The sequence below is a fragment of the Callorhinchus milii genome, unplaced genomic scaffold (assembly GCF_018977255.1).
Source record: "Callorhinchus milii isolate IMCB2004 unplaced genomic scaffold, IMCB_Cmil_1.0 Scaffold13, whole genome shotgun sequence".
Classification (NCBI taxonomy): Eukaryota; Metazoa; Chordata; class Chondrichthyes; order Chimaeriformes; family Callorhinchidae; genus Callorhinchus; species Callorhinchus milii.
The window spans coordinates 17,424,260-17,450,392 of NW_024704754.1; the positions used below are offsets into that span (position 1 = coordinate 17,424,260).

The window sequence follows — 26,133 nt, forward strand, 5'->3', positions numbered from 1 at the left end:
TTATTATCATTATTGTCATTATTATTATCATTATTATCATTATTATCATTATTATTATCATTATTGTCATTATTATTAAGAATAACTGTAGTAAACAATAGCCTTCAAATAAAAGGACGATGACGAGAAGAGATTGTCTTTTTAGTTGCTTGAAATGTATTGTATACTAAAACACAGAAGTGAAGATTCTTACCAGTTTATCCAAAACTTCATCTTGCACGTTTCTGGAGCTATTGCATAAATGAAATGCGGAGGAGTGGCTGAAAATGACAGGGGCTTCAGATTCCTTAAGCACATCCAACATTGTAGCTTTGGAAACATGCGACAAATCTACCAACATTCCCAGACGGTTCATTTCCTTCACAACTTTCTGCAAGGGATCATCACAGCAATCATAAGATGGCCTTTTTTTTATTACACAGTTAAAATTGGCAACAATTAGTGCATAAGCAAAAAACAATAATAAAAAAAATTGGGTCATTTTCAATCTACGACTGTTTGTGGGACATTGCTGTGCGCAATTGGCTGCCGCGTTCGCCCACAAATATACAGTCAATTCACTTTACAGTGTGTTCTGTGAAGCGCTTTGGGACGTCCTCCCGACGTGAAAAGCGCTATATCAAATGCAAGGATTATTATTATTATTATTATTATTATCATTATTATTATCATTATTATTGTCATTATTATTATCATTATTATTGTCATTATTATTATCATTATTATCATTATTATCATTATTATCATTATTGCCATTATTATTATCATCATTATTATCATTATAAAGATTATAATCAATATTATTGACATCAGGATGTGGTGCATTGGCTGTGAATGGGGAAAAAAAAACACCTGAATCTTAAACAAATAAAGGGTTTTTTTTTAGGAACGATCCCGACATTGTGCGTGTGTGTGTGTGTGTGTGTGTGTGTGTGCGTGTGTGAGATTGTATTTTTTTTGGTCACTGATATCATTAAAGAAAAACACAACAAGAAACGAAAATAAAACAACACAATAAAGGATTGCAGTCCTGGTGCTCAGGTCCAGCTGTCCATCAAACCGTGTCCATGGCAACCAGACGCTCTACGCGTTGCCTGGACCTCAACCCCCGATTGGCTCCTCCCCGCGCCCAGGTCCCGCCTTCCCGGAGGCGGGGCGGGGGCGGGGAGGGGGGCGTTGACGGCGCCGGCGATTGGTGCGCGTGCGCTGTCCGTCAAGCCCTGGTGCGGCCCATCCGCGAATGGGGCGGTGGAGTTGACGCGCGGGCGGGCGGGTCCCGCCCACCGCCTGCCCCATCGGCCGCCCCGCGATTGGCGGAAAGGGCCCGCCGATCAGCCTGCGGGGCGGGGCGGGGCCGGAGGGGTCGGGGTCGGGGTCGGCCAATCAAGCGGGAGAGAGCGCGCGAGGGCGGGTAGAGTCCCGCCCACACGCCCGCGCTCGGCGCTCCTGACTGGCTGAGGCGGCTGTCGGTCGGCGCGTTGCTAGGCGCGCGCCGGGTGGGCGGGGGAGGGAAAGGGTGGGAGGGGGGTGCCGCCCGCGCGCGCGCGCGTGCGCAGAGCCGGCGCGTTGACGGTTGGGCTCGAGCCGTCCGTTGATCCCCTTTCCCCGATCGCCTCAACCGCCACTCCCTCCTCCTCCTCCCTCCCTCCCTCAGGAAGCGAATGGTGTCGGGCGGGAGGCGAGCGACGGCTTGAGGCACGCGCTTCGGCTCGAGTCCGGCTTCGACAATGCCGGTGAGTGAGGGGAGGGAGTGAGGGGAGGGATTGGGATTGGGTCGGGTCGGGGGCCTGGAGGGAGGGAGGGAGGGAAGGAGGGAGAGGAGGGGAGGGAGGGAGAGAGAGAGAGGAGGGAAGCACAATGGCGTCTTCCCCGCTCCCCCACACACACACACACACTCACACTCCTTCTCTCACTCCCGGGATGACGAGACGAGGCGTGTCGGCCGCTGAGGCCCGAGGGTCTCCTCCCGACGCTCACACCCCATGGGCCCGGGACCGGGACCGGGGACCGGGACCGGAGGGGACGTCTCTCGCTTCTCAGCAAAGTCCACGGGATATGACCCTCTCCCTCCCGCCACAGATGGACAAACATAAACCCCTTCTCTCTCTCTCTCTCTCTGTTTCTCTGTCTCTTCTGTTTCTCTCTCTCTCTCTGTTTCTCTTTCTCTGTTTCTCTCTCTCTCTCTGTCTCTCAGTTTTTCTCTCTCTCTCTGTGTTTCTCTCTCTCTGTCTCTCTCAGTCTCTCTCTCTCTCTGTCTCTCTCAGTCTCTCTCTGTCTCTCTGTGTGTGTACATGTCCTCTCTCTCTGGAACGTCCCCCCGACCCGAAAGGCGCTGTACAAACATAATTTGTATTGTATTTCTCCATCACTCTGTCTGTCCGTCTCTCTCTCTCTCTCTCTCTCTGTTGGACAATCACAACCGCTTATATATATATATATATATATCTAAAAAAAATCACAGCCGGCCCCAAAGTATCCCAATATCTTTATAGCAATAATAACAACAACAATAATAATCCTTGCATTCGACATAGCGCCTATCACGGCTTCGAGGCGTCTCAGAGCGCTAACCCGCCGCCGCCTCCTGATGGGGCGAGCAGATTGTAAATAAAGCGACTGTAAATATCGGTGCGTCAGTCTCGCCCGAGTTGTGTAGGTGTGGGCATCTCACCGCTGGTTGATTGAGAGGGAGGGAGGGGATCGAATCTTCTGTTTGCGTGCAGCAGTGATGCAGCATAAATCCGTCTGATGGTCCTTGCGAGGGTGGATTCGCCTGTATTTTTCTGTGTGCAAGAAGGCAATGAGATTGACTTTGGAATGCATCTCCGGATGAATGGTTTGGGATGGGAGATCAGCAGAAATTGAGGCGCCGAACACTCAGATCAATCAGTTCTGATTTTTAAAAAAAAACGCAGTGCGTGTTCTGCTAAACATACTTGTTAGAATAAACGTGAGAGATTTGGCTGCTGATATTTTATTACGTGTGTCTAATTAGATTATATGGAGAAATGAGTGTCATGAAATGTCTGGTCATTTGTGATTCACAGGCCTACTTGTGAGCAGTGAATTTTCTGCGTATGTATATAGCTGCACAAAGCTTTTAGCCAAAATATATATAGATAAATCTGCACAGACTCTTGAACAATGTGGGTAGAATGAATTCCGTGTGCATTGTGTGCACCTCATAGAATATGGCAGCATTAAATCCATTCTTTATTTATAGTGAAGCAGGTTGGGGAGTTAATTCGGTTGAACCTAAATCATGCCTGAATAAACAGTGTGGATTTACAGTAGTCTGAATGGATACCCTATTACTCAATGAATAAGATGCCTTTTATGGCAGTTAAATGCGCAGTTGTATTCTCTCTGGTACTGTTATGAGTCTGTTGAATTATAGTATGTCAGATTCTACTTTCTGCAGTTCATTATTATTTTCAATTATTTAAGTATGTAACAAAAGTGTAAAATTCCGACTTTTGGTACAGTAGAGTACCACCATTGGGACAGAAATGCATGAAAAAATACACAAGAGAATGACTAAAGTGATTCTCGGACTTGGACCAATGCATTATGAAGACAAGCTAAGGGAATGATGATCATTTGCTTTGGCAAAACTAAGAATAAAAAAAATTGGTCACTCAGTCCACGACTGTTTGAGGGATACAACTGTGTGCAATTGGCTGCCGCGCTTCGCCCACAAATATGCATTCACTTCACTTTACATCATATTCTATGAAGTGCTTTGAGACGTCTGGAAGATGCATATTTGTGGGCGAAACGCGGCAGCTAATTGCACACAACAGTGTCCCATAGACAGTTGTGGATTGAGGTATTAGTGATAAATATCTTGTGATAGAAAGATGGCTCTAAGAATCACAGAGGATAGCAGCTGCCTGCAATGTTAATGTATCATCTAGAAAGCATTAGTAAACAATAAATGTTGCCAGATTATGGTGGGAAGTTACGCCTTGGGAATACACAGGTCATTATTCTATTCCGACAGCAGAACAGGCAGTGGAGTATATTTGCTTTATTTCTTAATAGGTTTTCTTAATCTTCCAGTTACTCGAAGGAAACTTCCATTTGTACAACTAAATTCAACACAGTTATTTGGATGCTGCATCCCATAAGAACTCTTGGAATCTAAATCAATTTTTTGTTCATAAACATTCCTAGTGAAGTGTTGACAAATAGATTTCATTTTGATGACATTCTTTAGTTTTTAAAACTTATTGTTGATACTGTTATTTATTTTGAAGCACAAGAATTGGGTTCTTCAAGAGGTATATTAATTAGTTCATGGAAACTCCTATGGTTTTACTCTCATTTTAATGTCTCTTCTCTATATTGCTTTGTTTACTTACTTTCAAGTGCCTGTATCTGTATCCCTTTTAAGCATCTCATTTGATTTTGCATCGGTGGTTGTCTGGAGGAGTGCATTCCAGATTTTCATAACACTTACATGAAGAAATATATTTTGGGTTTACTTTTAATTCGTTTAGTTCTAGTTTTAATATTAGACCTGGTTACACACTAATTGAATAACTTCCCCCTTTTCAGTGAGAATGAAATCAATCTCTCTAAAGGGTGCTATTTTTAATGGTTTGTCTGGCAACTGGCTGGTTCAGTTTTCTTTTTTGTATCAAATAAATTCAGTTCTGAATCTGTTGTGTCCATTGATGTACCAATTGCGTCTTAGGAAAGTAGGTCAGGCTGCAAGTGGGCAAGAAGCACAGAGACTATTTACTGAACTACCTATGGTTAAAATGGCATCCCTGGTAACGTATCAGAAGTGTTACACCGTCTCTTGCTGAATTTTTACAACCCATTTGCCTTTCCTCAAGCCTTACTTTAATGAAAACATTGATGTTTGGGGTGTGGTTGAATGAGCTGCTGATTCTCCTCCAAGTGTTTGTGACTCTTAAGGGTTGAGTTTCAGGTGAGATTTCTGAAGGTAGTTGGCCAGTGCTGAGTTCTGTTTACTCATGCACAGCTAGCAAGTAGCTATGAGCAAATACCTCAGATGATGTATAGTTTTCTTCTCCAAGCGTGAAAACACAAAGGCCAATTGTGTGCTCTCTGGTAGGATGGTTTACGGCACAAACTGGTGATCGAATCTGAGAAATTACTGATCCTGTATGGCTCACGCATTGGGCCCTCAATGAGGGCATATTTGAGGGTAATATTTTAATCTTAACTATCAGAATAGATCTGTGTATGGAACAAATGAAATCTCTAACATGAAAACAGCGAGGTGTTTTTAAACAAAGCTGTGTTGTGATTGGGACAAAAATAAGTGAATTGTCACTTCTCATATTATCACTTTTTTTAGGTCGCCAAATTAGCAGTGGCAGTAACTGGGTTGTGCTCTAATATGGCCATAACTCCCACCGAATGGAGTTTACCTTAGGGAAATGCTGCAGAATCGCTGTGTCATAATAAATTTAGTTCTCTCGAGTGCCTGTCACTACAATTTTATGAAACACTTGATTCACGAGAAATTTAAAAGGGCTCCTATCCCTCCACATAATTCAAGTGGTTTCTGTCCATTTGGTGGCCTGAATGCAGGGAACATATAGAATAACAGAAAAAAGAAAGTACACTCAGCTGGTACACCAGCTGATGTAAATCTGGGTCATAGATGTAAATGTATTAGATTTGCTAAATACAAGCAATCATGTTGGTAAGATTAAAATGCCAATCAATTTTCTCTCTCTCCTCTCCCCATCTGCTTGTATCACTCCAAGGCCTCTTCCATGTCATGTAGTGCACCATAATGTTTATTTGCCATTAAATAGTTCACATTGGCCATGCATTGTGGTACCAATCTTTTGTCATCACCACCTATAAGGGCTTTTCTGCTAAAGCATGTGTATCTACCTAATCTGGCTTTTGTATATACTAGTCATTTGCCAGCGAACACACAATCGGGCTTTGTATCTGACGCTAATAATTAAATTGTAATTAAAGGTGTAGTAAACACCTTAGCTGATTTTTATCTGATCATGCATTTATCTGATCATTATTCTCTTTTTGTAGTATTGTATTGTAGATTTGGCTAACACATTTGGATGCCTTGAGTTTGTATGAAAAGATCTTCTTTGGAATTTAATTTGAAAGATGATATTGGTTACCGCCCTGAATTCCCAGCCTTAATACTAATCCGATGCATTTGATCATAATTCCACAGAGTAACAAGTCCGAGAAGTTGGACCGGGTTGAGACCTGCGATAATGTGAAGTGGTGGTGCGTTGCCGGCCGATGAATGAGAAGGAAAAACACATGAGCTACAAGCAAGCGGTACTGGTTGATGAGATACGTGGGACTATCACAGTCTACAAGACAGATGCTGCCAACGAACCACCTAAAACATTCACTTTTGATACAGTTTTCAGTCCCGAAAGCAAGCAAGTGGATGTGTATAATCTCACAGCAAGGCCAATCGTCGATTCTGTTCTTGAAGGATACAATGGTAACAACTTTCTTTCAAATGCTCAGTTTAATGTGATAAATTTCACATTTTCATATAGGGTTCCTGCCTTTCTACTTGCTATATTTCAATGCCAGGAGGTCATTTGGACTTGGGTCCACATTGTTGGAGTTTCTAATAAAATTAATGAGTTTCAGATTAAATGTGCTGAGGCAACTGAGAACACTCAATTGAGGCTGATTTATTTTGAATGCTCATCTCTTGTACTGCCATTCAGAAGTTTCTGCACCTGACAAGATGTTTTGTATTTCTCTCAATTTGTTCAGGAACCATTTTTGCTTATGGACAGACTGGAACTGGAAAGACATTCACCATGGAAGGAGTGCGGGCTGTGCCTGAACTGAGAGGAATTATTCCTAATTCATTTGCTCATGTATTTGGCCACATCGCAAAATCTGAAGGGGATACCAGGTAAAATTCTGTCATGGGATATTTTTAGATCTTGAGGACACCAGTGGTTTTTCTGCAAATAAGTGTTTTATCGGTTGTGTTTTAACATATAATAATAATCCTTGCATAAGAGCAAGGAAACTTGCCTCCGCTCAGCGGGCACTGGCCTGCTTCACATCCCACATTTACCATTACTGGGCTGGCCTTCAGCCTCTCTGCCCCCACTCTCTGGAACTCTTATCTCACAGTCCCTCTGCCTCACCCCCTTCCTTGCCTCCTTCAAGACCCACCTCTTTGACCATGCCTTCGGTCAGCCTCTTACCCTACCCTCCCCTCCCTCTACCCTTCCTGATTGCAACCACCAGTTCTGGCGCGGACCCCTGACTATCCAGCGCCTTGGGATGTCCTCCTGGTGTGAAAGGCGCTATTGAGATATAATTTGTTGTTGTTATTCGTTCAAAGATTAAATATTTTATACTCTCATTACATGGGCACTTTGTGGCTTTGTTCTCTTTGGGTGTATAACATGGTCCATCAAAGCATGTAAACAGCATCCAGTATCTTAAAACATTGCTACATTGTAAATTATTCATAATAATAAATAATCCTTACCATCTTTCACATCAAGACAAGGGCTCAAAGCACTTCATAAGATCTATTTAAGTTTTTTGTGAGTATATATGGAAATAAATCCTTGTTGCACAGAATTAAAGAAATTATATATGATTGTGTTTAGTCTATTAATGAATATCTCTAAAGTGCTCAGTTGTGAACCCTTACAAATAGTCTTTGCTCTGTTAATGGAATTGACATATTTTGTACAATTTTCACAGCGCGTCTGTAAAATAAATACTTTTATTTACAAGCAAAGCCTGTTTGTAATCTCTTCCAAACTGGCTCAAGTGGAAAAAGCAAAACACTGCTTTAAAAATTACCACATTCCTGACCACAATTCTGTTTACTTACATCAGTATCTGCTGATCTCTTCTCATGAGTTGGTGGTGCGTAGGGAGTGCAAACACTTTCAGTAAAACACAGGTTTATTGTTTGCCTATAGCAGGACGTATCATCTGTGAAGTCAAACCACAGACGGGCAATCGCGGTCCAGATAATTGGGAACAATATGTTTCTTTATGGAATCATTTTAGGCGACTGTGAAGAAGAAACTATTCTTTTTTTAAAAAAATGGTCATTCTGAATGCTGCAATTGGAATGTTGCCCGTGTAGATTAGCTGTTTCATTTGTGTTCTTTAAGATATTTGGATGTAATAAGTATACTGTTCTAATTGTGCTGCAACCTTTGTCTTAACCTATATCATGCAGTGATGATAAACAGTAGCAACATAGAGCACGAGTTTGATTCTTTATTCACATCCATTTCCAAGGTTTCTGGTGCGAGTATCCTATCTAGAGATTTACAATGAGGAAGTCCGCGACCTTCTTGGGAAAGATCAGACTCAGAGGCTAGAGGTAAAAGTTCAAGTGACATTCAATTTATGTCTTTGTTGTCCGATAAAGTAATCGAGAGGAAGAATAGTTTAGTTTATTTTTGAAGAGAGCAGAGATTATAATTTACTTGTGGGGAGGAGAGAAGAAATTAATTTAACAGCAGAACAGATGAATTCCTATTATTCTATTGCAACTTTGAAAAACTTTGTCAGGGTCCTGTGGTATCCTACAGTTAATCTCCCCAGGAACCTCATGACTTTGTAGTTTGCATCATTCGTTTTTTTGCCTAATTACAAAACTATTTACATTTGCATATAGTCTTTCTTTCGTGTCAGTAATTGCTTAATTGTGTAAGTAACTTACTCAGTCCATTTCGAGGTATTTAGGCAGTCTTTGGCAGTCTTGTTTCTACGGTTATTTGTGATTTTTCTGTGTGTTTGCTGGACAGGTTAAGGAAAGACCTGATGTTGGGGTGTACATTAAAGATCTCTCTGGATATGTTGTGAACAATGCGGATGACATGGACCGTATCATGACTTTGGGCAACAAAAACCGTAAGTTGAGAAAAATAAAAATGCTATTGATGAGCAACATTATTTTAAGAATCCCATTTCGACCCCATGATGCTTATTCAATCTTGTGGAAATGTATGCACCTTTTGAGTAAACTGTTTTACAGCAAAAAAAACATTTTTAACCAAGTGTTTTGTTCAGATTGATTGAGTGATTGATGCATTTCTCAACCGGAATGAAAATAAACAGTATTCCCTATTTCTGGACATGATAATGGACGCCTAATAATAATCCCTCCAAAAACAATAATAAATTGGTCATTTTCAATCTACGACTGTTTGTGGGACATTGCTGTGCGCAATTGGCTGCTGCGTTCGCCCACAAATATACAGTTAATTCACTTTACAGTGTGTTCTGTGAAGCGCTTTGGGACCTCCTCCCGACGTGAAAAGCGCTATATCAAATGCGAGGATTATTATTATTATGATTTGATCCTCAATTCAAGAGAGATTTAGAAATCCGCTTTTATTCTAAAAGGAACTGTACAGTGATATTGCGAATATGTTCTGCTCTTTCCAGGTTCTGTCGGGGCCACAAATATGAATGAACATAGTTCCCGTTCTCATGCTATCTTCACCATCACTATCGAGTGCAGTGAGAAGGGAGTCGATGGGAATATGCATGTTCGCATGGGCAAGCTGCACCTTGTCGACCTGGCAGTAAGAATAACTTGAATCTTATCCACTGCATTTAGAGATCAAATGCTTTCACCCTTTTATGTTGACTGCAACATGGTAACTCACTTGAAGACGCTTCCCCACCTGTGCTATTGTATTCTACAACATTCCTTCAATCTAGCATGTTTTTAACAAAAACATTAACATCACAAAATTTGCCTTGACAATTCCCCCATTTCTGCAATTTCCTTATGTTTCTGTGTACACTTGGACAGATTAAGACAATAGATATTCATGTTTCTGTGTTCACACAAGTAAGAACAATTTAAAAAAGATATTCTATGATTTACCAAATCTGCTGTTTCTCTGCACTTTGCCCGCGCTCTCTCTCCTTTTTTGCCACTTAATCCCTACCAATTTGCCCCTGAGATGAGCAGTCTGAGATGCCACTGATTCTTGCTACTCAAGATCATTTAAAATATTTTGCAATTTAGATAGTGATGGCGCATTACGAAAGATTATGAACTTTCATTGTGGTAGATCAAATAAGGCCTGTTTGCTACATTGCAAACTTATGGTTTTCTTAATTGCATCAATGTGTTACAATTCACTTTGCTGTAATTACCCATAGGGTTCAGAAAGGCAAGGAAAGACTGGCGCCACAGGACAACGGCTAAAGGAAGCAACAAAGATCAATCTCTCATTGTCTACTCTGGGTAATGTCATCTCTGCTCTTGTTGATGGCAAGAGTACACATGTCCCATACCGCAATTCCAAACTGACCCGTCTGCTCCAGGACTCGCTGGGAGGCAACTCGAAGACCATGATGGTGAGGGAGTCTTCTCTACTGTTTACATATTTAATACATTTCAGGATGGTTGAGGTATCTATTTTATTTGTACAGTGATTCATTTAAACAAATTCACAATTAATGAGGACAACTAGATTCTTTATACAACTAATTCTACCTTTTTTAAAGAAACCAACGTTAAGCATTTATTGTTAATAACTCATTTTTTTAGAAATACTGGTAGAAGTGTATTCATTGCTTTGCATCTACAAATAGATTTTGTTAGAAGTTGCCTATTTGATCTTTCTGTACAAGATAAATATATTTAAATGGTGAAGATTGCTTTGACTGATTAACCTTCGTGATCAGTGGAACCCTCCCTGCAGTCCTTTTGCTTCTTTTAAAAAAACTTTATCTGAAAGGATGGCTGGGTGAAACCTGTTCCTAAGACCTGTGTTGACACTGTGAGAAGTGAGACACTCAGGGATGAGATTCCTCCCACCTTTTGTTTGGTATCTTCTCCCAGCAATGTACCTGAGATTGAGAATAAGTAGCAGAGGGCAGTTAATTAAATGTTGTGCATTTAAACATTTTGCTGTTTGGAACAGTGTGCGAACATTGGCCCAGCGGACTACAATTATGATGAAACCATTAGTACTTTACGATATGCAAACCGAGCCAAGAATATCAAGAATAAGGCCAGGATTAATGAGGACCCCAAAGATGCCCTGTTGCGTCAGTTTCAGAAGGAGATTGAGGAACTCAGGAAGAAATTGCTGGAAGGTATAATGCCTATCGTATCATTGATCTATGAATTAAATAACTTATAACGGATCTCGATGTGCAGCTCTGTAAAAGACAGCTTATAAAAGTTTTAAAATTATTTGCAGGGGAAGAAATCTCTGGTTCAGATCTCACTGGCTCCGAAGATGATGACGAGGAAGGTGAAGAAGGAGAAAATGGAGAGAAAAGAAAGAAACGAAGAGGTAGGCATTCTAAAATAAATTTGATTAAATTCTCATTTGATCATTAATGTAGTGAATAGTGAAGTCATGGGTGGGGAATCAGCATCACGCTCCTAGCACAGGTATAGCACTCAACAGACAACTGTAGAGTAAAGCTCTTCCTCTAATCTGCTCCAGTAATGTCTCAACACACATCTTAGAAAAGCATTCTCTATTGCATTAGCGTGATGTTTCTGTTTTGTACCCTTGAAACAAATTAGTCCTAAAAAAAGATAATTATTTCTGTATGCTTGTGGTCACTGGGCTAATATTGTCCATTTTCTACCGCCAGAAGAGACAGACTTTCAATCCCTTAGTCAACCTGCGATTTGAATTAAGCTCCCACAAAGGAACTGTGCATTAATCCATTTCTCCCACCTCTCTGTGACCATGTATTGGAATATCTTTCACAAGACTCGTATTCACATGTGTTTCAAACCCATTCTTATTTTATAAAACTCATCCGCTTTAGCTTTCCGTTTCCCTCTGTTTGACTAATACTTTGGTCCATGTGGAAGAAATGTAACTCTACTGTTTTACTTTTTCTCCACTTTCCTGTCTGTATCAACCTACAGGTAACTGAATCGGTCTGGCTAGTCTTTCTCTAACAAATCCTGATGTCCGCAACCTGATTCCAAAAGTCTCAATATAAATGGCACATGGGCTTTCCAGCTCTTTTATGCAAATCAACATTCTATTTTTCGGTGAAACGCGTTGAATCAATTTAAATGCACGTTCATTTTCTTTAATAACCGCTGACTTTCCCAAACAGCAAGTGGTACGCAGACTGTTGCAGCCTTCAGCTTATTTGATCATTTTCCCTTTAGTGGTTAAAATGAGTTCTAAGGCCTGCTGTTCATCTCACTGGTTTTCTCTTTCCCTTGGTTTTCTTTGGGACTTGTCTTCTCTCTTGCAGGCAGCAGCAGTAGCTCTGACTCCACATGCTCTGTCATAGAGAAACCACTGGATAAATCACTGGCTAGTGAGTGGATGCTCTTTAACACTTCCTGTGAGCGTGGTCCAGGCTGTTCTATCTCTACTGCTTTGTCCTTTCCAATCGCTCCTTTCCCGCACAGTAAAGTGCACTTTTCTACAGGGGTGGAAAATCCAACTGGTCCAAGATCCGAACTAATAATCTTCGGGTTTCAAAGCAGTAAAATATAAGCGTCTGAAAACATAAGGAAATAATCTGCTGCATTATATCATTGTAGTTTTAAACACTGGATGTTATTTTGCTAATTTCACTGCTGTAACAATACTTGGAAAGGTGATCTTTATGAATGATTTATATCAAAGCCCATAGAATGCATTTAATTTTCTTACTAGATCAGTGGATCAGAACGGTTTTGTTGAGTTCAATAAGATATGTTATTAGGTCCTGGACCAGTATATCCCGAGAAATAAAATATCAATCCTTGCTTGAGCTTTTCCTTTTCCAATTGCTTTAACGAGAGATAAAGAGACCAGAAAGCATGTGTAAGATATGTGCATTCCATCACTGCTTGAGAATCCCCCGCCTATCATTCATTTCACCCACTGATTTCAAGTCACACATTCTGTTTCCCAGGCAAAAATGTCTGAAACAAGAACTGTTACTGGGGTATTTTTATTATTATTATTATTATTATTTTACATCATAACTTAAATATTTAGGAAAACAAAGCAAGAGATGTCCTACTGTTTGTATTCAGTAAGTTAGCACCAGAAACCATGTTTCATTATCGCAGTCACAGTAAATGAACGCAGTCTAAACCGGGACCTGTGTCAATGAGTCTGCTCTGCTCTTTTGCAATGTGTTTTAACAACTTACTGAGTTTCATTTCATGCAGCTCAGCTGTTGCAGTTGATATCAAATGCGTCACTGAATGCAGGTACCCATGGACATTGTATAGTAACAAGTCAATTTCATATTGCTGAGACGTAGCAAAAATTTGATAACTGGACTTAGACTAATGACAGCTTAATATTAAAACAGCTTCAATTTAGTGCTGGGCTCAGTATGGATTGTGAATGTGAGCTGCAAATTGTGTAAGAACTAAACTACTGAACAGAGTTGGATATGAGGAACTGTGTTAGTGGGAGAAGTTCAAATGGTGAATTTTCTTCAGTAGAATTTGATCAGTCCACAGCACTAGAAAATCATTATGTCAGGTATCTTTCTTTGCAGTATTTTCTAGACAAATAAATTTTGAAGTTTTTTTTATAATATATAGTATTTCAGTCTATTTAGTTTGAAGTTACCATTTAATTTATTTAAAAAATTACTCTGGGTGACTGGTTGTTTCAGAGAGGTAAAAAGACATTTCTGCTGTAAGGAAGAGTTGATGTGTTATTTGACAAAATGTGACTTGTGTTATTTTCCTTGAAAATATAGTCATTCCATCATTCTGGCTTTCATAACTTTTTTAAGTTTAATTATCCTTAACAGTGCTTTTCGTTTCATTTAATGTCTGACTATGAAACCACTCAACCTTTTCCCAACAGGGAACCACCAAACTTTGAGCAAAGGTGTGTGTCTATTTCTAGCTTGTACGTCATCCGTTGAGAAATGTAGTGACAGTTTTAAGATTTTTTTTTACATTTACATTCTAATCATGTCCTCTAAACAACACAGTACACATTTTGTATGGCTGAAGAATCAAAGGTATGTTACTGCAAGAGGTGAGATATGCTCACTATCTCTCCAGCTCTTATTAAGATACTTCCATGCACAATAGCAGAGAAGTGAGTATTATGTGTCGCACCTCATGAGTAGAGTTGATTACCGTATTTGTTCTATTCCTGTTTTAAAACTGGTTTGTTTCTACTGGCATCAAAAGCTTAGAAATATCAAACTCATCTCAACAAATTGCCAAGAGTTTGTTGGTACAAGATCAAGGTAACAAGTTTATTTTGGAGAGAAAAAAATGATTAGGGTTGCACTGAATAGTCTTGGCCTGTTTGGCCAATGGAAAGGAATCTAAATTTACAGTGACCTGAAAGTTCCAGAGAATAATTTAGGAAGAGGTGATGGGGTCTCGTTTAAGCACATTGCATAACAATACTCCTTTCTGTTGAATTACCTCGACAGTCCTTGAATCAAATCTGATGTTTCTTTATTTTGCAAAATCGATGATCTCCTTTTTGTGATTGTTTTCATACTTTGCATCTTTTCTTTTTTAAAAAAAATCATATTGAGGGAAATGCTTTCTCCGTTAACTTTCTTTTCGTTTTCTTTTTAGTGACAGTTAACACTTGCTTCGGTGATCAGTCCCATGTTGATTATTTTGGCTGTCTGAAATCCAGAAAATTATGCTTTAACTTGTCTTCCCTTTTTCCTCCTTCACACGCTGTTCACCTGTGGCTTGCTAATTTCTTCCTATATCAAGATCAACCAGGTTTGTAAGCTTACTTTTATAACGTTAATTATTCCGTTTTGTTTTTGCTTTTGCACACATGTTTGCTATATAGGCCATAGCTTGTGAGAGAACTGAACCTGGATCTTTATCTACCAGATGGGAATCTATCACTATTTGCTAAAGTGGCTATCTTTTATCTTTGTCTTTATAATGTAATCTTGACCCCGATGTACAAAGGAGAAATCTTCCTATGCAGCCTGCTGTGTGGATATATCGTGTTATTAATAGCAATAGAAATTGGTATCAATTGTTGAGCATTTTTATCTAGTATGTTGAATTCTTAAAAGACCCTGAAGGTGTCTCTTGGGCTAGCAAGCAGGTCCAGTTACAAAATACATTCAGTCAACGTAAACCTAGTCCTTCAACCTGAGAAATCCCAAATAATCAAATATTGACTCATGATTAAGTAAAATTATAGTTTATTATAATGTATTCTTGCAATTTGACTGACAAAATGTAAGCCTGTGGTCTCGTCTCGTATGACTTAAAGGAAGGAAGAAGGTGTCTCCTGAGAAGATGGTAGAAATGCAGGCGAAGATCGAGGAGGAGAGGAAAGCTCTTGAAGCTAAGCTGGACATGGAAGAGGAGGAGAGAAACAAAGCCAGAGCAGAGCTGGAGAAGAGAGAGAAAGACCTGTTAAAAGCACAGTAAGTCTCTAGAAACATGCAACACTCCAAGAATGTCATCTGGTATTCCAGTTACTATGTTGTGAGGCAAGGTTGACAGATTTAGACTTGTTCGGTTTGGAGAAAAGTAAAAATTAATCCTATGTCAGCTCCTTTACACAGGAATGTATCTTGTAAGTAACAGAATGGTCTCCCGAGGAGTTTGATTTGCTTCTGATTACTATAATTGTTGCTTTGTCATTTCTAAATGATCTAATTTTATTTGACAAGCTGTTGATGGTAGAATTGGACTCTGTCACCAGAAATATCAAATTAAGACTTGCTCTTAAATGAAACTCATCAATTGAGTTTATTTGTTATAAGTTTTTATTGCATCTATAATGGTGCAGCGCTGGATTCTTCCACTAGGTGTAGCTGACATATTGGTGGTGGCAGAATTGCAAGAATTATTTCATTTAAATCGCAGTTACGGAGTCTTTCTGTTCACGCTTTCCATTGCACCGCTCAGTAATAAGGAGTATGACTTCTTTGTTTAACGGTGGGAAGCTTACCAGTGCTCTGAGATGGTGAGCTTTGTGGTTTCAGCTGGTTCAACTCAAGCATTACCCTCAATGCACATGCACACTGGTGTCCCCAAGCCTTGACTCTTAAATTTTCCGAGATTGGATAAGCAGAGTGTCACGTGCCTCTAGGAGGAGAGTACACACACACCAGCCAACCTGAGACGTATGTGGGATTCTAAATAGTTGATTCTAAGCAGGATGATATGGGTTCCTGTGTGTGTCAGATACCTAACTGACCTGAAAAAAAATTATTAGCAATATAAACCCAAAAGCCCCTGTCAAAATCTACATCAAGACAACAATGAAAAAGATCGGCTAATATTTCAGGGTGCGATTAATTGAGTAAAGGGTCTTCAGCCATATCTCTTGTAAATTAGATGAATTCAAGTCTGTAACCAATACTCCTGTGTTTTTTTTCACGTATCAATAAATTATAAAATGCCTGAGTCTGAGGCCATATTGAAAAGAATTTATGTAGTAATAAATAAATCAATAAATTGTGGTGAAATGGATCAAATTTGTTGTCCCTCCCAAGGCAGGAGCATCAGACGCTGTTGGAGAAACTGTCAGCTCTGGAAAAGAAGGTGATTGTGGGAGGAGTAGATCTCTTGGCCAAGGCTGAAGAACAGGAGAGACTCCTGGAGGAATCGAACTGCGAGCTGGAGGAACGCCGCAAAAGAGCCGAGCAACTCCGGAAAGAGCTGGAGGAAAAAGAGGTAGTGACATTTCTAGATGAATGAGGTTTATTCTAAATAGGTTTCCAAGTCCTTGTAATACTGGAGATTTCCAAGTTACTGATACAGACTACATTAAGTAATGTTTTCCGTGTTAAGCAAATGTGTGAATCTTTCATATACTGGTGCTCCCCCCTGCTTTGTTACCACTAATCTTTTCTTTTGAATAAACTAAGGGCCATTTGTGGTCTCTATTTTTCATTAAATAGCAAGAACGTTTGGACATTGAGGAGAAGTACACCAGTCTACAAGAGGAAGCCCAGGGAAAGACTAAGAAATTGAAGAAAGTTTGGACGATGTTGATGGCAGCAAAGTCTGAGGTAACAAATTGATACTAAATACTAATACTGAATGTTCCTATGTTCCTACATACGTTTTTAGTTTTGTGTGTGAAAAAGCAGAATAAGCAATTCTATCTCAAGAACATCAACCATTAGATATGAACTTTATGAACATTGTATTGCGGTTGGCTTCAGAGAATTTTTAGATGATCTTTCAGAACCTCAACAGAAATGACAGCCGAGGCAACTTTAAAAATTAAAAAATGTTTAATTCAAGATTAAACTGTGGTGGAGGACAAACCCGTAAAAGGAAACGTCATAAATAAATAAAACTTAGTGTGAAATAAACACATTTCACCAGTCTTTATTTTGTCTAGTGATCGGTTTGGAAAACCTTTTTATTTGGCCTGTGTTTATGACAATCAGTGGAAATCCAGTACTAATGAAGGCTAGTTCCATAGCCAATATTCTTTTATCACAAGCCACTGTCTACCCCTCTATTGGTGTATGACAGCCTGTGCCTCGTGTGGTGCTATTGTTTGTTACACTGTTCTGGTTGTTCTTGTTCAAAGATGGCAGACTTGCAGCAGGAGCACCAGCGTGAGATTGAGGGGCTACTGGAGAACATCCGGCAGCTGAGCAGAGAGCTACGTCTCCAGATGCTCATCATTGACAATTTCATTCCGCAAGAATATCAGGTTGGACCAAGATTGCATTTTTCTTTGCTTTTATTATTTGTTCATCCAGGGCACCACCGATTCACTATGTCTTACATGTAATGTTTGACTTTTACAGTCCAGGAATGATTTTAAGACTCTCACAGTTCAGGGATTGGGCCAATTGTGAACTCACTTCTGTTTTAGACTTTCCCTCAGTCCACTGACGAACATTAGGTGCTGAAGTAGCACCAGTTTGATGCAGATGTGTGGCTCTTAGTGTCTGGACATTTGGATGTGAATGACGTGTGCCACCAAAAATAAAGCTTAATTTCACCTGTGAAATTCCTAACGTTTCCATCCAGTGACTTATTTGTAGGGTTTGTCAGTTTTTGATTTTTATTTTTTAAAATGTTTGATGGACAACATCAAGGTTTATTTTACTTTTTTTCAGATTTAAGACATTCCTTTACACTTTGGCAGCAACAAATAAAAGATGTGCAGAACGCAAAATACTGCAGATGCTTAAACAAAAACAGAAGTCGCTGGGAACACAACAGGTCAGGCAACATCTATGGAAAAACGAAAGTGAGTCAACATTTCGGATCCACGACCCTTCGTCAAAACAGCTAATTGTGAAGGTTCATAGTGCGTTCTGACGAAGGGTCGTGGACCCGAAATGTTAAATCATTTTTCTTTCTCCATGGATGCTGCCTGACCTGCTGAGTGTTTCCGGCAACTTCTGTTTTTTGTAAAAAAAATGTGCAGCTTTGTCTCAATAAGTGTGTTTGTGATTTGTAGGAGATGATTGAGAATTACGTACACTGGAATGAAGACATTGGAGAGTGGCAGCTGGTAGGTTTACACTGTCTAATCGGGCCACTAATTCAATAGTGATTAATGCTAATTGTGAGGGTTCATAGTGCCTGTAACTACAATAACAACAATGTGCATTTATATAGCGCCCTTCACACTGGGTAGCATCCCGGAGCGCTTTAACTGAAATGGTAGTGGAGCAAAGACTTGCCATTCAAACCAGGTATCTTATAACTAGATAACATATATCGGGAGCTCCCCTGATGATCACTGAATAAAATTGCTGTGTGGTTACTGTACAGGTTTGATTTATGGTCAGTGCTGAGTTTGCTGATCTCGGTGAAGGGTGATGGTGAGTGCTAGAATTGGTCATAGTACCTTGGCCTATGGGTATAGCAAACTGGTCACGTCCCCACTTTTTTACACTTGTTCTGCTGAAAGTGCACGTTTCGATGTTGCATGAGGACAGGATCAGGATTGTTGATGCTGTCCCTAAATTCAGATTACCACTTACACACTCAAAAGACTAGCCAATGTGGTATTCTGCCTTGCATGACTCACCTTCTTCAGCAGAAGAGCGAAAGGTGGAGGAGAGGAAATTGCTTCTCAACTGTATTCCAACAAAAAGAGAAAGTATTCTCATCTCATTCTCTTTCTATTCTCAGTTTAGCATTTGAATGTTTTAATGCCCATATTGAGACACAAAGAAATATAGCTTCTTGACTGAGATGATATCTGATTTTTTTCGCCGAGTTTGCATCTCTTAACTTTAATCTGCCGCATCAATCGTGGCATTTTTGATTTTTTTTTACAGCACGGCAATTTGTTGAATGCTGTTGTTTTATATTGTGTATAATAGCAAAGCCTCCGTAGCAGGTGTTGGCATTCCCTTTTGAGTTTAGTCAGTACTCTAGATCATTGCACCTGTTAAATATTGGATCCTAGAGTTTTTCACACCCAACTAATACTGTGCTTTCTGTAATGATTTGAGATGACAACCCAATGTATTCATGCAAAAAGCCAATCTAAATCAAACCTACAAAGTGGGATGTAATTTGTGCAAAAGTCTGTTGGCTGATATTAACTAGAGGAGGTAGGTCCCTTGGGTGGACCNTTTTTTATCGTTATTCAAGAGCTGGTTCTCCTCGGCCCTTGGCATGTCCATTTTACAACGTGATATCTAAACTGGGCTTCCTGTGCAAAAATAATACCAAACTGCTGCATTTACACACGGCCATTGTATACAGTTGATAGGAAAGCTATTCTAGTTTCCACCAATTCATTATTGTCCTATAGTTTGTATGATATGAGGGTTTTGGAAATCAGATGGAGGTTTGGAAGAATGAAATGCAATTTTGAATCTCAATAGTAATATTGTGAAGCATTTATATTAAACTTCATTTTCATAAACTTTATCATCCATAAATATTGTAACTTGTCTTATGTGGCATCGACTTGCTAACACTCATTTGCATTCTAACTGATTCTTGTCTGCAAACGTTTATCTAAAGAATCTGATCTAATATCTCTACAATGTATTTTGTGCACTTTCCTTCAACATCTTGAGAAACCTTTTTGTAAAGCACAGGAGGAATCGAAAGCTTGCAAACAACTTAAGTTGATTTTAATCTTTTAAAACCAGTTTCCAGCACCATTTGATTACTTTTCAGTTCACTGCAAGACTGTTCTTCTAATTTTAGAAATGCGTGGCCTACACAGGAAACAACATGAGAAAACAGACCCCAGTTCCAGATAAAAAAGAAAAAGATGTAAGTTAATAAGTTTTGAAGTGGAGGTGATCTTTCTTTCACGACTGCTTTAGTATAGTTTATCCTCAGTCACGTTTCCACAGAGAAACATGTTTGTGAAATACAGACCCGAAGGAGGCCGGGGGGGAGGGCAGGAGGGAGGGCAAGTGGGGAAGGAGGGTGATCGAAGGCATGGTCGAAGAGGAGGGTCTTGAGATGGGTCTTGAAGGAGGCGAGGGAGGGGGCGAGGCGGTGGGACTAGCGAGATGCAGTCCTAGCGGGTGGGGTCAGAGTGGCTGAAGGCTCGCCCGCCAATTGTGGGCTGGGTGAGGGTGGGGAACGTGAAGCAGGCCGGAGCCCGCTGAGCAGAGGGAGCTGGCAGGTTGGTAGGGGGTTAGGAGGTTGCAGAGGTAGGGGGGCTTTGAAGATGAGGACCAGGATCTTGAACTGTATCCTCTATGTGATGGGAAGCCTGTGGATGAGGATGGGGGTGATAAGGTCACGGAGCCTGGTGTGGGAGAGGATACGGGCTGTTGAATTCCGGATGATCTGCAGCCTATGGAGGGAGGAGTTGGGGAAGCTGACAAGCAGGGAGTTTGCATAGTCAAGACTGGGTGTTATGAATGCACATATGAGGGTTTCGGTGGCCTGTGGTGTGAGACAGTGGCGGAGCCGGGCGATCTTGCAGAGATGGAAGGTAGAGTGGGTCATGGCGCAGATAGGCGGTAGGAAGGATAGTTCAGGGTCAAACAAGACGCCAAGGTTCCAGAATGGCTTATTAAGGTGGAGTGTGCATCCTTGGATGGTGATGGTGTCAGTGCCTGAGGTGAGGAGGCGCCAATCGGGAGCCAATCAGGAGGGCCTCGGTCTTGTTGACGTTCAACTAAAGAAAGTTCGCTCTCATCCAGGACTTGATGTCTGACAGACATTCTGTCAGGACAGCAGTGGGTCCTGGAGTCAAGGGTGGAGGCAGAGAGATAGAGTTGGGTGTCATCCACATACATGTGGAAGTTGACCCCATGTCTGCAGATAATGTCACCAAGAGGGAGCATATAGGTATTGAAGAGGAGGGACCAAGGAACTCCTCATGAAATGGTGCGGAGGGCTAAAGGAGAAACTGTTTTTGAAGATGAAGTGGAGACGGTGTGAGAGGTATGATCTGAACCATTCAAGGATAGAACCGTGAAGGTTGAGGTGAGAGGAGAGGCGGTGGAGGAGGATAGAGTGGTCAATGGTATCGAAGGCAGCAGGGAGATGAAGGAGGACGAGGAGGCAGAGGGAGCCCTGGTTGCAGCTGGACAGAATGTCTTTTGTCACTTGACCAGGGCTGTTTCTGTGCTGTGGGCGGCACGGAAACCCGATTATTATTAGGAGCGTGGAGTAAGGAAACTTGCCCAAGGTTTCACTCTGCTGGGAATCAAACCCAAGTCTCTCGCTTGCACCACTGAGCTACAGGACTCCACTATTAACTAGCGTAAAAGTGGGAAGGGAGAGATCTTATCTTATCTGTAAGGTGCAGTGCATTACAACATCAGAGGTGTGAAAACTCAGTGATAACAAACCGCTATTTTATGAGATCATGAGACAACTCTTTAGAAACTCTTAACCTCTACTTATTTGATGAAGTTGATTGATCTAAAAGGATGTTTTACAGAAATGAAAGATGTAAATATTTTATTATTTCACTGTCATTCACGCTATGTACTTCCGACTGGTGAATGTCCTTCAGCCTCAAGGTGTTGTATCTTTGAAGTCCTACTGAATGTTAGATGAATGAAATATCAGAAACTAAATAAGCTCTGCCTTCAGAAGTCCCGAAACTTGCACTAAAATCATTTGTAACATGTCTTTATTACTAAAGTGAAACTGGCTTTCACTTTGTTTATTTTTCTATTATACGCATTTATCGTTGCAGCCCTTTGAAGTGGATCTGTCCCACGTTTACCTGGCATACACTGAGGAGAGTCTTCGACAATCATTAATGAAGCTGGAGAGACCCAGAACCTCAAAGGGAGGCAAATCCAGACCCAAAACTGGCAGAAAGTGAGGCCACACTGAAAACATTCACTTGAATGGAATATGTTTATTTAAGAATGCTACGATTGGATTTACATTTAAGATTTGTGAATTTTATCTGCTGTGTTGCTGAAAGACTTTCATTTCTGAGATAACATAGTTATGCAATGCAATGGAGCTCACAGAGCAGTGATATCTTTTGCATACTAGTCACTTATGTCAGTTGTGGAGAGATCTAAATCAGAGAGCAAGCTCTCCCTAACCCCTCAATGCAGGGAAGAGCGAGAGGAGCATTCACCACTTTCAAATCTTTCCTGATGTCTAGCTTCACATCACAAAGTTAAGACCAGATTATGAGCTGTTGTGGAATGATAGCGAGATACTATATGCAGTAGATTTACACTTGTTCATAGATATAATTTTATCAATGTTTCAGTATAAATGGAAGTTTCAGTACAAATGGAAACGATCAGGTACATTGAATGCAGGCTGTGCTAGTTCTTCTTGGAGCTTTGTTGCTGATTAAAATGGCAAAGTACTTCAAAAGCCTAATGCTATCTATTTTTCTCCTGATCAGGAAAAGATCTTCAAAAACTGAAGCTGGAATTGACTCCCTTCTTCAGTGAGCAGGGCACCCGGCCGAATAAGGTGGACGGACCAGCTTTTAGACGGAAAATGTTTCCTGACAATGAAGAATGATCACTGTACAAAGAACAAAATGGCAGCTTGATGCCAAAGCACTGAGTCTCGAACCATACACGCTGGGGTCTCATTTGAGGTATTAATATGAAACGTGCCGTCATTGAATTTCTAAAACCAAAGTGCTGTATTCTTCAGTTGATGATTTAGAAATGTCATTATTACACGTATCATATTCAGAAGTGGATTTTGAGAAACACTCCCAAATTTGACCTGACTAACTGTGAGAAGAGATGGAAAAGAACCAGGGCTTGAATTTAATGCTACCCGATAAAGTGAAAAATACTAGGGTTTTTTGGTGATAGTTGGTCAGTCTTCCAGTTGCTATCAAAAGGTTGGTAGCGGATGTTTACAACCCAATGTTTTAGAATCCCACTATTTAGTCTTCATTTAGTTCTTGTCATTGGTCTTGGTATGTATTCCATTTGGGTTTTTACTTGTGGAATAGAGAATGTGACAATGGCACTTAAACTATAAACACAAATTGTGCTACTACCTGTGAAAGAAATTAGATTCAAACCCTGATTTAAAGTTTTCACATTGAATGAATTGAAAGGACTTCGACTTCTGAAATGTACCAAAACATGCAACTTCAGGATAAAGTAGTTTTCGCTGTGATCGAGCTAATCTGTTCAACCCAATTTGGCTGTAGCTTTATGTTTAGTTTTGTTCTGCGAGACGCAGTTGAGCCCTCAAGGTTTGCACAAAAGATTGATTTTAAAATATTCCCATTTGCCTTTTATTTCAACTGACTGTTTGCACTAGATTCTTTTGCTTTTTACTGATCGATACACAAGTAGAGCGATAGGCTTATAGATTTAACATTAAAACTGAAATAAATTTATTAGTGATAATAAAAATATCAGGCAGGTCATTCATTTAATAAAACATTAAGACTCTTTCAGCTATTTGAACAGTCAGTTAAGTGAAATAAGCTTTCAATCAATTTTATTAAGTATAGGATTTGCTGCTTCAGACATGTTTGTGGGCATCATTAAAGAATATTTCTGTTTACAATAATTCATCCAGTACTAAAATATGGACCCCTATTTGCTTTATGATCTGTAACTATCAGATTGCTGTGATTTCTCATGCAGCTTATAGCCATTTGTTAATTGGAACGTGGAAGAGAGAGGAGGAACTTTTAACACAGCCCAACATCAAGAATGGTTTAGAGCAGTGGTGGGCAACCGTTTTGGTTGGCGAACCGAATAAATGCTTCTTTGCTTATTCAGTAGCTACTGGAAATAAAACGTTGAATAAACACAGACTTACCTAGACTGGTGTGAGTGAGTGTCAGGATACTTCCTGACATCTCTGTAGGCCATGTGTTGGTCACCACCGGTTTAGAGTAATCAAATGTCAGACTTTACACTCACACTGTCCTCCAGAATAGCTCGTGCGTGAAGATACGATTGTGCGTCCAATTTTTTTTCATTGAGAACCAAAATTCTCATATATCCTATTATCTTCAGAATATTATTTGAATGGAAATTCAATGCTGAAATGCTTTTATTTCACAGAGAAAGGAAAGGGCCTTTGTTCATTGATCAGTCGTGCGTCAGGCATATTTGGTTTTCCTGTTTTTTTTTAAAAAAATATCCAATTGCCCTTGGCTGCTTGTCAAACACATCTTCTTATCCTCTTGCATATCTCAATTTAGCAGTAGGCATTAAGTGCAATGATGTTGCGTGACATGTACACAATATGAGAGTTTGTCACTGTGTTTCAATGATGTGTACATGGATGTATTTGTCTGTTACTGTGACAAAGTGTTGTAAAATGGTTAAAAATCATTAGCATGGTTCTTTTAAAAGCACTCCATTCTAGGGGTTTGCATGAGGCACTTTTTGGTTAGCGAGCACCTGAATAAACCTAAACCTATCTTGAGGTCCTTTACTTTATCTGCAAGTGACGTCAGTGCAAATAGCACAGTGCCTTCTTGCTACCACTTATAGTAATCTACACATGTTCTGGTGAACTCCACACCAGTGTAGTTGCTTATCCTAATACTAGGTTGTATAGTGTGATTAATGGAGAGGTCCCTAGGTTGTGCGTTTCTTAATTTTGTTGGGACTGACATCTCCAAAGATTTTCTTGTGATTCAGTACACTAGATTCAGGAGCGGTGAAGCAAGCTCCAGACAAACTTGTTTTTTTTAAACAAAATGGTTATTTCTGTGTAATCTGTTATGTATAAATTGTGCAATGTGTGTTGTACATATGAGAACTTGTATATGTATATATACAGCATGTTAATGTCATAAATAAAGAAACCTCTATACAATTCTGTGTGTTTTCCTTCTAAAACCGATTTCTGTACACGTGAGGTGCTGGGACCAAAATCGAATGTTCTACAATGGTCAAAAGATCAGAAAGGTTCTAGGTAGTAACTACAGTTATTTAACGAATTGCAATGACCTGAGAAAAATCTCAGAATTGCAGATCTCAGAAATAATTTATGAGCATGGTACTCTGTTTGGTTTGGATATTCTTAAGCATGGCTATGCGTTTTTGCATGTGTCAGACACCCATCTGACCAGATAAAACCCAGAATACTTTCCAACGATTTCCATTTATATGCACCTTTCGTATCAGGAAGATGCTTCAAAACACTTCACATTGAGCGAGACAGTTGCAAGGATATTTGTGGAGCTATTAGAATGGTTGCGCTACAGGGTGCAATAGGTTTGGGAAGTTTCCTAAAGCGGTTTGGTTTACAGACATTTACTCTAAATTGCACGAAGTGGTTGGATTTTGCTGTTGGGTTATGTTATGGGGGTTTCCTTCCTCTCTTTATCAGCCCAGAGCAAGACCTGTGCTTGCGAATCAATTATCAGATTTTGCTGAAACTGTGAAATGATTCATTTCCGTAAATCTTGGCCTTGTTGACATTTTTCTTATGGCCATTCGTGGGGTTTTCTTTCACTTGGATAGAATAGACATTAACGTTGCATTCACTTCTCATCTTCCGGTCGCTGTGCGATGAAGAAATCTTATCGAGAATTCTTCGCAGCATATTGCAAATTATGACTAAAAGTGCCAGAAGGTGCAATTCCTCAGGGGACATCAAACACAAAGCCTGACAAACGCATCAAGTCGGAATAGAAATAAACATTATCACGTGTAACACAGTTTCATTACTGCTGATAAAGTCCACTTATACTAGATCTGGTATCAGAAAATTATTCGCAACACGGTGGCTCATTGAAGAATTGCTATTTTCCATGACTTAAAAGTAAGCAAAAGTGACAGCAAACATAGTTTTTGTGCATTCACATATAT

The 26,133-nt window shown here is 40.1% G+C and overlaps 1 protein-coding gene across 1 annotated transcript; it reads left to right on the forward strand.

Annotated features, from left to right (window-relative positions):
* Positions 1–1,530: 1,530 nt before the first annotated feature.
* Positions 1,531–25,135, forward strand: LOC103184122 (kinesin-like protein KIF3A). Its single transcript, XM_007901980.2, is given in 19 exon segments — positions 1,531–1,733; positions 6,191–6,239; positions 6,242–6,472; positions 6,757–6,901; positions 8,266–8,350; positions 8,778–8,883; positions 9,421–9,560; positions 10,150–10,347; positions 10,917–11,091; positions 11,199–11,294; positions 14,681–14,689; positions 15,201–15,357; positions 16,435–16,615; positions 16,843–16,953; positions 17,487–17,612; positions 18,372–18,425; positions 20,087–20,155; positions 22,050–22,177; positions 22,728–25,135. Coding segments are annotated over 19 exon segments (2,115 nt in total). The 5' UTR covers positions 1,531–1,727; the 3' UTR covers positions 22,777–25,135.
* The last annotated feature ends 998 nt before the right edge of the window (positions 25,136–26,133 follow it).